The sequence below is a fragment of the Larimichthys crocea genome, chromosome VI (genome assembly GCF_000972845.2).
Source record: "Larimichthys crocea isolate SSNF chromosome VI, L_crocea_2.0, whole genome shotgun sequence".
Lineage (NCBI taxonomy): Eukaryota > Metazoa > Chordata > Actinopteri > Sciaenidae > Larimichthys > Larimichthys crocea.
The window spans coordinates 11,505,028-11,519,555 of NC_040016.1; the positions used below are offsets into that span (position 1 = coordinate 11,505,028).

General features: G+C 39.5%; 1 protein-coding gene across 1 annotated transcript in view; it reads right to left on the bottom strand.

Moving 5' to 3' along the window:
- The window catches only part of ca16b (carbonic anhydrase XVI b), a 92,368-nt gene extending 87,834 nt beyond the window's left edge, over nucleotides 1–4,534 (bottom strand). Inside the window, exon 1 of the mRNA XM_019262508.2 lies at nucleotides 3,726–4,534. Coding sequence (XP_019118053.1) covers nucleotides 3,726–3,810 — 85 coding nt within the window. The 5' untranslated portion in view covers nucleotides 3,811–4,534. The remainder of the gene's footprint in view (nucleotides 1–3,725) is intronic.
- Nucleotides 4,535–14,528: the final 9,994 nt, after the last annotated feature.

Sequence of the window (14,528 nt, forward strand, 5' to 3'; positions counted from 1 at the left end):
GCTAGTATTTACATAACAACCCCTAATTTCGTCATTACTGAAGTGATGCAATCAGGAACCCCTCTATTATTAATGACAAGCTATTCTTCTGACGCCAAACAGCAAACAGAGCTGCAACTTTAAAACCAAGGCTGTAATATACATTTACTGATCTGCAGTTTTTTTTAAACCACACGACAGCTTTAAGGTTTGTGCTAGTGTGATAAGACTGCTTCTCCAAATAGGAAAACATGAAAATCAGGCCAGTTTTATCGACAACTCTGCCTTTAAATCTGCTATGCATTGACTTGAGACAGGAAATAATCCCCCCTTCCTTTGAAATCTTATTTCCATGTTAATTTAAGCTCCGGCTGGGTAATGCAGTCTATGATGTGGGCCAGCCTAAAACGGTAAATGAATACAGTTATGTGACATTGTACGAGTAGTTAAATTGAATCTGTTCTCCACCACTTTCTAGCTGTTTTACCGGCTGTACTGCCTTTCGACTGTGTGTCAGAGGTCTGGTGAGACATGCCATGAGAGAAAACTCAACTGTGTTAGGGGTTTGCAAGGCTGCTAGTCAATAAAGCTGCACACTAAGGACGTGGAAGCATGGAACTGGGGGATTGTGGGGCAGAGAGGGGTGACTCAGAGAGGAACCATTCTCCTGTGTTACATCACTGCTGCCTCAATATGGGGGATGAACGGTGCCACAAAGTAAAAACATCCAACACACAAGTCGGAGTGCACATTAACTAAATAACGTTATGCCACAGTCTCTCCAGTTACTAAAGTGTTTAAATATAATTTAACATATAGCTGATTATACAAGAACCTACTGTTGTAATCCAAGTTTGTTATTGTTTCTAATAGTACAATAAAAGACCAGACTGATAACTTGGTTAATTCTTTATTGGCCGATATTAGTATCTCCAAGATATATCTGTATCTCTCTATATCTGCTGTTGCATGTTGCATGTTAACTGACAAGTAATATGAATTTTAAAAGGGCAGAAGTTACAAAACTGTTTGTAGTAATATGGGAGCACAGTTTGTCCACCAGAGAGCACCAACAGGTCCTTTGAATATACAATTTCTCGCTCAGTGCATATCTTATTCACAGTGTTTTAATCCAATAAATATAAGGGTTAAGGTTCGATTGTGAAAATTATTATTCGACTGTGGAAAAAAAACATCAGCGGCTGCTTTGCGAGTGGGCGCACTGCATGACGGATCAGGGACAGGTCACAGCAGTTACACTTGCACAGCGTCACTCACTGCTGAAAGTGAGACGCGACCAAAACTGTGGCAGAGGCAGATGGCAAAGAGAAAACCAAAATGGCAGAAAGTTCAGAGCCCAACTCGGCAGCAGAGAGAGCGGTTTGGACCTCCAAGCAACCTAAAAAGCCCCGTTTGGAAATACTTCGGATTTTGGTCAGTAGATGTCAAAAATGCAGAGCTGACTGTTAACTGTTATTGACATAATGCGCAAATATAGATATTCGAATGGTTTGAACCTATGTGTTGTTGTTGTTTTTTTTAGAGGGAATATTCAAACGTCATTTTGGAGCAATTTTGACAGCCCTACATCAATGACAGTACAAAAAAATATGGACAGAGCCTGATGCGGTGCTAGTCGCCGTCATGTTGAATGTACTGCTACTACCGCCTCCCAGCTGATCTAAATATCAACAAAGACTTGGATCATTGGCAGACCTTAAAGGTGGGCCGAGTGACATCTGGATACTCCAAAAAGCCCATCTGTAATGACACTTACCTGTCAATCAAAGTGGCCACACTGTTGATTATGCGCAACTTTAAGCCTTAATATCATCTGAACGCTTGAGTTACAAAAACAAAAGCAACCCCCTGTACAGTTGAATGGGGATATTAGCTATGGAGAGCGTTTTCTGAACCAGGTTGTAAACATTCCTGTTGTGAAGCTGGGCGCTTTTAATAAGACGTTTTAAGTGCCTGCTCGAGGAATTACAGCTGTTGGCACTTCTGCATTGGCTTTATTTCCCAGTCACAGAGGTTGCCACTTGGTTTACATTTAAGTTCCAATGATGTCATTTCGGTCAATACAGCGCATGATTACCATTTTTTTTTTTTTACCTCAAGTATTGCTCTCCAAAATTAAGTACTGGTCGGGCTGTCCATCAAAACAAAATTTGGAGCTATTGGGAAAATCTAATGGAGAACAGGAAATAGTATACCGTCCCAAAATAAATAAATAAATAAAAGAATGCGTTTTGGGTTGAATGTGAAATCCAGGAACACAGAAAAAAGATGGTTGTTTCTATACAATGTATGACGTATTACACCATAGTCACGCAGGGGATTTATGTCTGTTCTTAGGTTGTTTTAACGTCCATGTGGGAAGAAAAAGGATTAACTTTTATATCTGCGTGGGTCCTTCCATCATCCTTTGTTGCCACCAGACATACCATATACATACAGTGTTACCTATTCTGTCATTTTTTTACTCTTAGAAAGCAGTACCGGTTTGTAAAAAAAACCCAACCTGTCGTATTGCTGATGCTTAGCCTCAAACCAATTGTAGCCCGTACTCTATCCAGTTATATTAACCTTAATAAAATCATATAATAAACACACAGAAAGCAGCAATTTTGGAAAGTCCCCCCTTTTTTTAAATAAGATTTCCAAAATTGCTGCTCCTTGCTCTCTGATCAATGTCTGTTTCCCAAAAGACATTGATTGCACTATATTTATGAGCGGATTGATCATTCCAGTGGAAAAAAAAAAAATAGATCAGTCTCATATTATATTGTCATAGCAGTTGACCCCAATGAGTCACAAGGTAGCTGTGATAAACCGGTGTCCAGTAGGACAGGAGGAGTGTTAAGCTCTGGGTGGTACAGCATATGTTAATATTCAGATCAGCCCTCCATCAGTCTTCATTAGTAGCTTAAAAACCTCTGGTGGCACAGAATCTGACGGGTCACAAATTTCAGTGCAACACCAAGTGATCCCAAACCGGTGATATTCAGAGGATTATATTTAATGCTCCAGCGGCATTAATCGCCCCTCATACATGCACAGCACATCCAACGAGCCAGCCAGCGCTTAAGTATCCCCCCCCCCCCCCTGTTTCTACCTACGCACATGACAGCAAGCAGACTACAGATTAAACCAAACCCACAACTATAGGAAGCCTGTAATAAAACAAAAAAACTCCAGACACCTTATAAACACTACAACAAAACTACGGGTTAAGAAAATCCCCCCTTTAGGAGGATAAAGTAAGACTACTAACTCAACCGATACCACAAATCTACTGCGTGAATGTCACGGTGGCTACATTTCCCTGGGATTGATGCTGAATTCTTCATGTCACATAATGTATGTGTGTGTGTGTATGTGAATAACCTGTGTTGTAGCTAACGTGTAAAAAACCCGTCAGGGTCAAACTGGAGTTTGAGGAGAAAGCTGACCGGGAAAAAAAGCCCCAGCTTTGACGTGAAAAACACCGGGGATAGTTTGCGCCATAGTCCCGCTGTTGCTTAATCAATAACATGCACACAAATCACGGAAGGCTAAACGGCCGTTAACAGCAACGGCCGGACGTTAAACTCGGCCCTAACCGTTAGTGTAACCGTTTGTTTTGTTTTTTTAAAAAATGCCTTTATTCGACACCAACAAAAACTCGCTTTTACCCTTTTTTTTATACAAAAAACACAAATTCAACACTCACTATAGTTAGGCTTACATGAAATGATACTTACCGGGGTGACAGTCTTTGTGTTTGGGCAAGGTTAAAAACATTAAGGATAAAATCCACCAGTAACTCGGTTCCCGTATTCTCCGCATGTTAGACTACTCATCGAGAGTAACAAGAAGGCAAACGGGTGACAAAGTTTTTGTTTTTGTGTGTTTAAAGTCTTTTCTCTCCTTTTAAGAAAAAGACAAAAAAAAGAAAAATCACATACACACACACCAACCGAAGCTGAAGTTGGCACGGCGAAGCCACGAAGGCATGAGCATCAAAGTACTGGTTAGCACGGTGTTAAGGGGCGACAAAAAAAAGACATTTATTCGCCTCCGACCCGGAGCTGGAGCTGGAGCTGCTCTGCTTTTTAGCTGCGAGGAATAATAAAACGAAACGCCACAGCAGCTGTGTGCAAAAACAGTTGAAAATCTGCTGGACTCCGCCGTGCCTGTAGCGGGCTCCCAGATAGCGACATTCCCGAAGTGTGGATAGAGAGAGAGAGGAGGAGGAGGTGGTGGAGGAGGAGGGTGGAGGGGGTCAATCGGCGATCAATCGCCTTGTCTTTTAAACTACACGTAATGAAAAAAAGGCAACACAAAAGAAGTATTATTGATTACACGTGGTCGTTATTAAGTGATTATCCGAGGCGACGGCGTGACGAAAGGCGGAGAGAGAAAAAAAAAAGAAAAAGTGGAAACGTCCCATTCTTCCATCCAGGAAGTAGACTCAGCGGTCAGGGCATGCATGGATATCTGGCTACTGGTCCCATCCTACCCGGACAGGCTGCGTTGTGAGAGGGGAGCCAAAGCAGCACGGGGCGGGGAGCAGCTGAGGGAGGTGGTGGTGGTGGAGGCGGTTCTTGCGATTTTTTTTTTTTTTTTTGCTGAATGCAAAATGACTCGTAACGAACCCAGAGGCTGGTTTAAGCTGTCTAAAACGTGCCATATATGATAAGGAAGACTCTCCAGAAGTCAGTGGATTATGTCAGATCACTGGGTTGTTCTTGTATATGTTGCATTAAACATGTTGCATCAAATCAAGCCCAGGCTCAATCCAGACTCTACAGTGGAAGTTGAAACAGTCTTCCTTTCTGTATCTTTTCCAAAAACCCCCCCATCACGTCATCCCACTGTTTTGTTGCTTCCTCCCAGGCCCCATTATTAAAATGACCCTCCTGTGGCCACACAGTGATGTCCCTTTGCCTCCTGCTGGCAGAACTGTGAATGGAATACTTTAGCAGTAATCATCACCTGGAATATCATCATGTATGAGTGTGTACTGATCGGAGAATTATGCATCCACCGGTGACACTCCCTTAGGTAAATGTGTAGTCAGTGGTGTTCTTGCAGAACTATCCAGCTGGACATTTAATTTGAGGAATCTGATTAAATTTCTCATTTAATTACCCAGTTCTCTACAGGGCCATTGAAGACAGTCACAAGGGCCCTTTGCTTTTAATGTGGGCCATCTGCTTCCTCTCCAAAATGCCTACCTTTTCAAAGCCCCCTCAGCCTCGTGGGCATTCTCGCACGATCCTCCAGGTTGCACTACCTGAATGCACACTGCACAGCACTGCTGTGGTTAACAGTACTCCATACCTGACAGTACTCTGAGCGATCAAGTGCAATTAACCTGAACAGAAGTTTCTGAATACTTTCCAGCTTTGCTGTCTGTCATGATCATGTTAGGTCCAAAACTGGATGGTGCTTTAAATTTATCAGGCATTTATCAGATTCCATAAATCTCTCTGCAACAAACTCAGCACGCTTAACCTAATGTGTAGAGGCCACCAAACCAGCATATCTGTACCATATTAAGTTAACTGTAACTCATATTACCTCTAAACCTCTTAAACATATTATGAAATTGTTAATTCACGGCTGGTGCCCAGCAATAAGCCGAGTTTCTGCCTGTTAAAGGGAAGTTTTTCCTTGCCACTGTTGCAGAGTGCTTGCTCATTGTGAGAACTGTTGGGTTTACATTTACATTTAGCTGACTTACAGAGAAGGGATTCAAAAGCATTCACGCACCAATGGCACAGCCTTCAGAAGCCGTTTTGGGGTTCAGTGTCTTGCCCAAGGATATGCAGGCTAGAGGAGCCATAGGATTGAACCACCAATCATCCAATTAGTGGACGACCCATTCGACCTCCTGAGCTAAATAATATTATAGAGAGTAAGGTCCAGGTCCAAGTGCCATGAGATATTTTCAGTTATAATTTCACACTATAAAAATAAAACTGAATAGAATTAATTACAAGCAATTGTTTTGGTAATTTCTCAAGTGAAAGACATTCTCCAGCATCTCAGTTGTGAGGATTTGCTGCTTTTCTTTGTTTCTTAATACAAGAAGTGAACTGAATATCTTTTGAGTTGTGGATTGTTGCTCGGGCAAAACAAACTCATTTAAAGACCAAACAGTTTGTTGGTTAATTTATGAAAGAACAGACAGATTAATTAATAGTGACAATAGCCATGAGATGCAGCCCTAATGTTATAATGGAAACATGCAGTGGTGGCGCCATGAGCGTCCTTCCTTACTACTGTTTCAGCAAAAGTAGCACATGAACGGCAACCAGTGTAAACTTAAACAACGGGGCAGTCTCATATTAAAAGGCCACGGTAACATTTGTGGTTATAATTTAAGCAATAAGCCACATGGCTCCTCAAAGCCAAGGCTGGGATGTAGTGTGTTTTGTGAAACATTGCCTTGCAGCTGTTTTGAAATCAACCATGACATAATCCAGGCCTATAGCTTTAATAAAAAACCAAAAAAAAAATGGATGTGCTCCACAGTGTTTTATTATATTTCCAATAACGCTCAAACAACAATAAAACAAATCAGACGAGTGACACGTTCTTCATGATAATTCTTAACTTGAGAATATTAAAAACAAAATGCAAATAAGGAGTTCTTCATGAGATGAGTGTTGTAGATTCATTTTGCGGTTGCCTCTCAGCCCCTGTTGAATCTCAATTTTCAGTAACACTTATTAGTCTTCCAGAATGCAGTGCACTGTGGCTTTCTGAAACATGCAAAAGTAAAGGCAACAGTATAATTAATTATAAATCAATAAGTTACATTCATGGAAACCTGACAAGTGCGCCCAGGTGATTAATTTAGTCAAAGTCATGCCTTTTCATGCAGAGCCACAGCTTTTTCCCCTCTCCGATCGGTGCAAACACATAAAAGCAATTGCATCCAACATAGTGTAAATTGAATTTTGAACATTATTTTTCTTGTCTTGAAAGCATCACGCAGAGCTTCATGCCACGACTGAAGAATCAAAGAAGCTCAAAACTACCCTTCTCTCTCCACAGTACTTCTTTGCACTCTCTAGTAGCGCCATGAGGCATTTATAATGTGTCCTTTGACATCTGACGTTCTAATCTCTTGCACCCTTTGGGAGTCGAGATCCTAAAGGCATCCTAACACCTTCTCTGACAGTTAAAATTTACTTCAGATGTAAAAAAAAGGAAAGAAAAACGGAGATATACATGATTTATTCGAGTCCAGCGATGACACCAGCATTGTCCCCTGGGTATCTCCTTCATCTTTGCCCTTAAGTGGCTTGAGAATCACACTTGTGTTATTTTTTCAAACACATTTCACATGTTGACAGTTGGTACATAATGTACGACTATGTGCATCAATTATGTAATGCAATTCAGGCTATGACCATATATAATTTATCTGATTCTCAATCTCCTACATTATTCAGTAAAACCCTATTTTTACCATTATTACTCTCCCTAAATAGTTTTATCTTTTGTTGGTCCCTCCTTTAGTTCTCCAGATCAGATGTGTCATGTTTCTTCATTCTGAATCTACTCTGCATTAGTGTTTCAGGACGGCGTTACAAGTGTCTGTCAGCTGGTGCAGGAAAACCTTAGAAAGGGTGACACTCAGCAAATGGCAAAGAGGGCTTCAAGAGTGAGTCTCTGGAAAGGAGTCATCAGTTTTTTTGTTTGTTTTTGTTTTTGAAAAAATATGCTTTGAAACTAAAATGTCAAAGAAGAGGGATTCACTACTACCAAAACTGAACCTGCTAGATCTATCCACTCTAGTACTTTCACAGTATGTCCTTGTTGCACTGACTAAATGTCTAAATGGATGCTCTCCAGTTACACAATATGATCTTTCAGCCCATTGATTAACAGTGAACATTCTCCAGTTTATCTCATATGAAAAACGTAACCTATCTTATATTATATGACATATATTCCATTAGAATTGAAAAAAATAACACTCAACCTTTTGAGGATGAGTTATTTTTGAAACCCATTTTAGGAGACAATAAGAGGCTCAGAATCTATAATGGCACTTCGGCAAAGGTTAAAATCAAATCTATGGCAACCACTGAGTGATTGATTCAAAGATTAAAGGGAATATGCCATGTGCTGCATCTTTTATCCGATTTACTGAGATTACAAGTATTTGGGATAGATGGCAAACGATTTTAACATGCTCGTGATGCCTCCTCGGAATCAATGTCTTCACAGTATGACAAAACTTAATCCCTTACAAAGAACAGTACGTTTGATTTTATTTTTGTCAGAGTTGTTATCTTTGTGTTGTAATGCAGGGTTTGATTTGAAAAGTCTGTGTTCATGGCGCTGTGGGAAGTCGGTTGCCAAACAGGATTGCATTCATCATGCAGATAGGAAGGCGTGAAGACAGTTGATAAGCAAAGAGGTGGATGTTGCAAAGTAAAATGTGAATTTTGTAGCAGCGAGCTATGTCTTCGATATTGAATGTGCCTCGTGGTTCCTCTCAGGAATTTAAGGGGTTGCATTGCACTTTTGAAATTGTGCATCAAAACAAGGATGCCCCTGAGAAGAACAGAGGAAACAGGATGATAACACTTCCTGAGGGGAAACCATTAACCCCTGTATTGATTATTGTTGTCATCTGTCTCTGTGAAAACTTCGTCTTTGTGTACTCTAAGTGTTAATTAAACCCACCCTGTTTCCAATTTCTACAGCTAGCTTTTAAACCACTGTAAGATCATGCAGTTGTTTCATATGTGCAAATGACTTCATTTATCACAGTTACATAAAGAGGCGTTTGCCATGATGTAATATGTTGGAGCAGTTGACCCAATTTTGGAGGATGGAGAATCATTTTCTGTAATGTGGAGATAATGAGAGAGACATGAGAAGCTGTAGATTCGGGTGGTCAGTACTGGATAAAGGAAATGTGAGCATAAGAAAAAAATTAGTTTGGCAGAGTGAGAAAAAGAGAGTTATGAATTGAGTGATTTGAGGCTGTAGTAGTTACTATTTGAAGCCAGTAGAGGGTGTCTGCAAAATTCATGTTGCTATTAATCACTGCAGTTGCTCAAACCACCTAGGACCATCAGTGAAGCTCCTGAAGAATATAATAGATTCATTTGTCACACAAGGGCAACGAATCCCAGGAAAGAACTTGGGTGGATGATTTAATAGCCAAGAAATCCAGAATATAGAGTCATGGTGTCAACATCTTTAATATGGTATATGGAAGTCACAATAATTTACTTGATGAAGTGTGTGGAGTGTTTACTGGAAACCACTTTCCAAAGAAGATGGCCACTATGTATTCAGTGTAAAAAACAAGCAAGACATAAGAAAAACATGATGTTCCCTCTCCATTGTGATTTATTTATAAAACTGAGCTCTGAGAAAACCAGTTTATTACGTTTGCTTGTGTGTATTCTCAACACATGCTGTCTTCACCCAACATGGAAGAAAAAACCATCCCAGAATATTCTGTGAAAGTGTGTCTTACATCTCCCCCTCTCCCTCTCTTTTCTTTTCCTTTTACATATAATTTGTAACAAAGCTCAGGGATCCATTTTCATTTCACTACCAACAACTTGCGCTAATTTGCAAGTCACCGAGGATTGTTGAATGTTATCACCATTTATCAAATGATGCAAAACTGCTAGGGAGAAATCGAGAGAGGGAATTACAGAATATTTCTTGAATTTCTCGAGAAATCTGCATACGTGGATCATCTCCAGTCGAATTAATTCAAACGATAACTAGGATGGATACAGCACGAATATATGGGGTATTGAAATACACTGTAGAGGAAAGTATTATATACTAATTTCTCACCTGTATTATACATTCATTTCTCATCATGGCTGTAACAGTGATCTGTTCTGGCTTTACCCACCACAATCAACACACTTCTGTGCCCCATCATTAAGCCTGCTTTCAGTTGCTTTGGGATCTCCAGTGTTTCTAAAATAGATTAGAAGTTCTTAAATTAGACGATGCTTTTATGCCCTTGCTCCGATTGAAAAGAGCAACAACAATCCTCAAATTCCCCTCATGTCATTAAAATTAAGATACCTCTGACTTTTGTCAATAATTCAGAAGTTGCTGCATTTATCTCCCTCTTGGCACTGGCTGGAGTCTTTTTTAGATGCAGAGTGCCTGATAGAGCTGGCAGATGTTTGGTCTCATGGGCACACGAGCGCTCTATAAAATAAGCTGTCACAATCAGCTCGTCACCATCGTGGCAGAGGATTTTATTCTCTGTGTGTATACAACATCTATGACATGATTTGAGCATGATATCCTACATTGCTTCAGCCTGTGGATCTTCTGGAGTGCTCTGCGTTAGTGAACATTAAGAGTAAAGTGTTCTTCAGTCCATTCACATTCTCCCACAAACATCAGGTATCCCAAGGCCCTCTTGCCACAACTAATTATTTAAATTAGACTCCACTCACCTGAATAATTTCCATTATATAAAACACCACATACAAACTTGACGTTGGATCCCATCAGTGAACTCATAGACAATTTATACCAAGGCAAATTAAACCTGCTGAAGTGGCAAGAGTTAGCCTGAAGATTTTTTTTTTTATAAAAAAAAAGGACAGATTTTTAACCTTTAAAGTTAGGATAGCAGTGATACATATTCCATTTGTCTCAATTTTGTCTGCCCCGTTCTTGCTCGATTGAATTAAATTTAACATTCTCAAAGCAGGAGCTTTTACTTTAAATTGACTTCCATTAACTCCAGAGGACCCAGGAGGTGGGAGATGACCTGACATACTTTTGTTCCTCAGGCAACTGTTGCTGGGTTTGATAAATTTTAGGAGGTTCTGAGTCTTTTGGCTTCAGATGTATGTGGTACTAGTGCCTTGCCTAACGCCAAAGAGCCCCTTCCTCGGGGAGTTCCCATTATGCCAGCCTGGCTAGCAGCCAGATTAGAAAAGCATAGTATACCAAAACAGCAGGGGAACTCAATGTTACACATCAAAGTCTGTTTACTCATGAGGAGTAGTAATACACATTGTATGTGAAAAAAAAAAGAAGTTGTATAAAAGCTTTTTTGACTCCGAAGGGTTTTAAAAAATTAATCTGAGGGTGTAGTCAGAAAGAAGCAATCTTACCAGATCTCTGCAGACCGCTCTTCATCTCTGCTTGAGGCTTGCAACTTGAGGCTACATTAGCCACCAGGTTTTGACATGGAAGAATAATGCATAGACTAAAACAGATGATATCTGTAGCAGGTGCTGCTGTTTTTTTTTCTTTTTTTTTAAAACTTAGACTGTGTTTTAAGAGCGCAACGCTAAATCAGCAGTGGACAAAGATGTATTCAAGTAAAAGTTGCAGTACAGTGTAAAATACACAGTTATAAGTAAAAGTACAAAACTATTAAAATATTGTTACCAAAAGTGAAAGTATTTATTCAGAATCATAAGGTTCCTGGTCCCACAGTCCAAAGACATGTTCAGAATCATAAGGTTCCTGGTCCCACAGTCCAAAGACATGCACTTTCACCCTAAATCTGATGGAATCTGGGATCCTTTAAAAAAAAAAGTTGTTAGTTGATTTGTTATTTTGTATTAATTTACAAATAACTAAAGCTGCAAATAAATGTAGTGGAGTAAAAAAAAAATCTTGTCTCCAAAATGCGCATTAGAAGTATAAGGGAGCATAAAATGGAAATAATCATGTAAAGTACAAGTACTTCAAAATTGTGAGTTAATGTATTTAGTTACATTCCATCCCTGTACTGTGGAATACTCTTATTCTAGGATTATGAGAAGTTCTTGGTTTAGCCTGTATGTGAATCTATTTTAATTTATAGGAACACCAGATGAAGGACATTCGTAGGAGAGGGTATGTACTCAGAGAACATATGCTGTGTTACATGTTCTTCGCTGAAAATAAGCGTTCCATGATGACGAACCCAAGTACACAAAATTAGAGACAACTCACCAAGGAGAGACTACAAGCTCCGTGTAGTCACAGATGGTAGCGCTACAACATTAATATCTGTAAAAGTATGCAACTGTATCCTCAACTGATAAGTCGATGAAATTTATGCGAAACTGAGGGATAAATATTTTAATAGTTTGCTTTTTTCCTCTGTTTCTTTCTATCTCCGACGCAAGTGTGAAAAATCACTATCCAGAGTCTGAATGCAGCATGTGGGAGAGTGCCAAATAGTGCTGCTGGGCAGGTGCCTGGAGTTCCATTTGAGCAATGCAATTATGAAAATTGGAGTTATGCAGACGAACAAAAGGATTGCTATTGGGAAATGTGTCACTGTCCTCTATTCTTGTCAAGCACAGTTTAAAAGAAGAACATATTTTGATAGAAATTACAACTCTGTGTCTGTGATGAACAGGCTTAACTTGAATATCTCTGATGTGTCCATGGTGTTATTGACCCTGTCGAGTTAAAACAAAAGAAAAAATAGATTCCAGGCAGTAGCCTTGCTTAGCACAAGCACTACAAACACCCCAGCAGCAAGGTCATGTTGTTTACAGCACTTTATTCTATTATTGGAATTAGGTTTCTTTACTCTTATAATGGAACAATCTATCTTTTCTCTCCCTGATGTTTTAAATGAAAGCAAACTGTTAAATGTTCCAGCACTGAATTGCCGTTACACTGTCTGCATTCATTCTCATTCAGACAAGTAACCCACAGGTAGGGCACACACTGTGTATCTAATGCAGGAGACTGTTGGCTCTGCACTTGAGTTTAGTTGGCAATTCAAATTTTGTGCTAATGTCTACTTTGATGGAATTAAATGTGCATTTTTGTGCATCAAGTAAATTCCACATTTTTACTGTTGGCTCAGTATCCCCTAATAGGATATTCTACTTATTCTGCTTGCTTGTATTACTTTGCTACCTGTTATCCAGATCAACCCTGTTGAGAATATTAATCTATTTTGTAAAGATATATTTCATCCATTTAGAGGTTAAATTTATTGCTCCCGTTGACATGTTTATATTGCTTCTGTTTTGCTTTGAGTGACGGTCGAGTGATGCTTAAAAACAAAAACAAAAAAAGGTCTATAAAAAGTATACAGATGTGCAGTACGTATCATTGGAACAGACAAACAAATCACAGCTCAACAGCTCGGCGTCTGTGGAGGTATTTTTAATGTCTTTTTGGCCTGTGAATAAGGATTTTTATTTTGATGTGACATTCATGCCTAGTTCTGGGTTTATGTACTTTCGTATTTTCCCTAACATGCGATCACCTGCGAAACACTTTTTTTATGTGCTCTCATTGCAATATGTCACCTGGCTTCAAGCCGTACAGGCATACGTTGGCTGTATGTGGGCGAAGGATAACATTATAAAACCATGCAGTCAAGTGTGAGATTACTGATATACTGTGGTATTTCTGTATATAGGAGATATGATATCATATGGCTATGGGAGGACAAAAATCAATTTCACTGTCAATACACCCTTGCGAGTCTTCTTTATGTGCATTTAAAGGTCTTATACTGCTTTTCTGTAGTGGTTTGGTTGTAATAATGAATACTAATTAGAATCCATATGTGTGACCTTTCTGCAATACATAATTTATCTTTGATGTATTATGCCGTGGTTACATAACTCTATGCAAGAAAGTTGGCCTAGTATTCGACGTATTCAAAATATATTAGATATGTATAAAACATAAACAGACACTACATTTGATCATGAAGCTTCTTCTTTTTTTTTTTTTTACCATGAGCTGGAATCACTCCAATGCTATGGGTAGTGCAGGTATCCAGACACCTTAATGTGTTTGTTTTGCAATGGGAGCTTTGCAGACAATCTCCATTCAGTCTCCCCACCTGAATCATTGCTGGATTGATGCATGCTGAAGATCATTTTCTGAGCTACTTGTCTGTGTAGTGGCTCACATCCAGCACATTGCTTTGTTTTGCGTCCCAGAGAAAAAAAAGATGGATCCAAATCCAAGAGCAGACAAATAGAAGCGGTCCCTACCTGGATGCCAGGATTCTGCCTTGAATCAGATTAAACAACATTATCGAATGCACGGAGTAGACTGTAAATAAATCAAGCTTTTATGTGTGCAGAAAGATGAATGCATGTCCCGTGGGAGAACAGCCAGCGCAAAAACATGTTCAAGAATTTGCAAATGCAATTTTCAATAGCAATAGATGAAGCACGTTTCTCTCAATTATGTTGTCCAGATGTCTTGCATTTGTAAACTTAACTTGGAGGGGGGGTGAAAAAAGTGGAAATATATTTGTGACAAGGAAAGCAGACAAACAGATTTTATCTTGTTTTTAAGTCCCTTTCAGAGAAAAAAAAGCATGCATCAAATTTCTTCGCCGCACTGCTGCGACAACAGCAGTGGCTTACTCTGCAGATATGTGATACAGGCCTGCATACAGAGCATATATTCAATATAAATGTGTGATGGCAGCCCTGACAGTTGAAAAAACAATTCACTCCTGACACTCCCCAAGCCTTTGTTTTATCGACCAACCTCCCTCCGCAGTCATTGTGGAGTCTATAATAAAAATGCATCAGATGCATCTCCCTGTCCTCAGC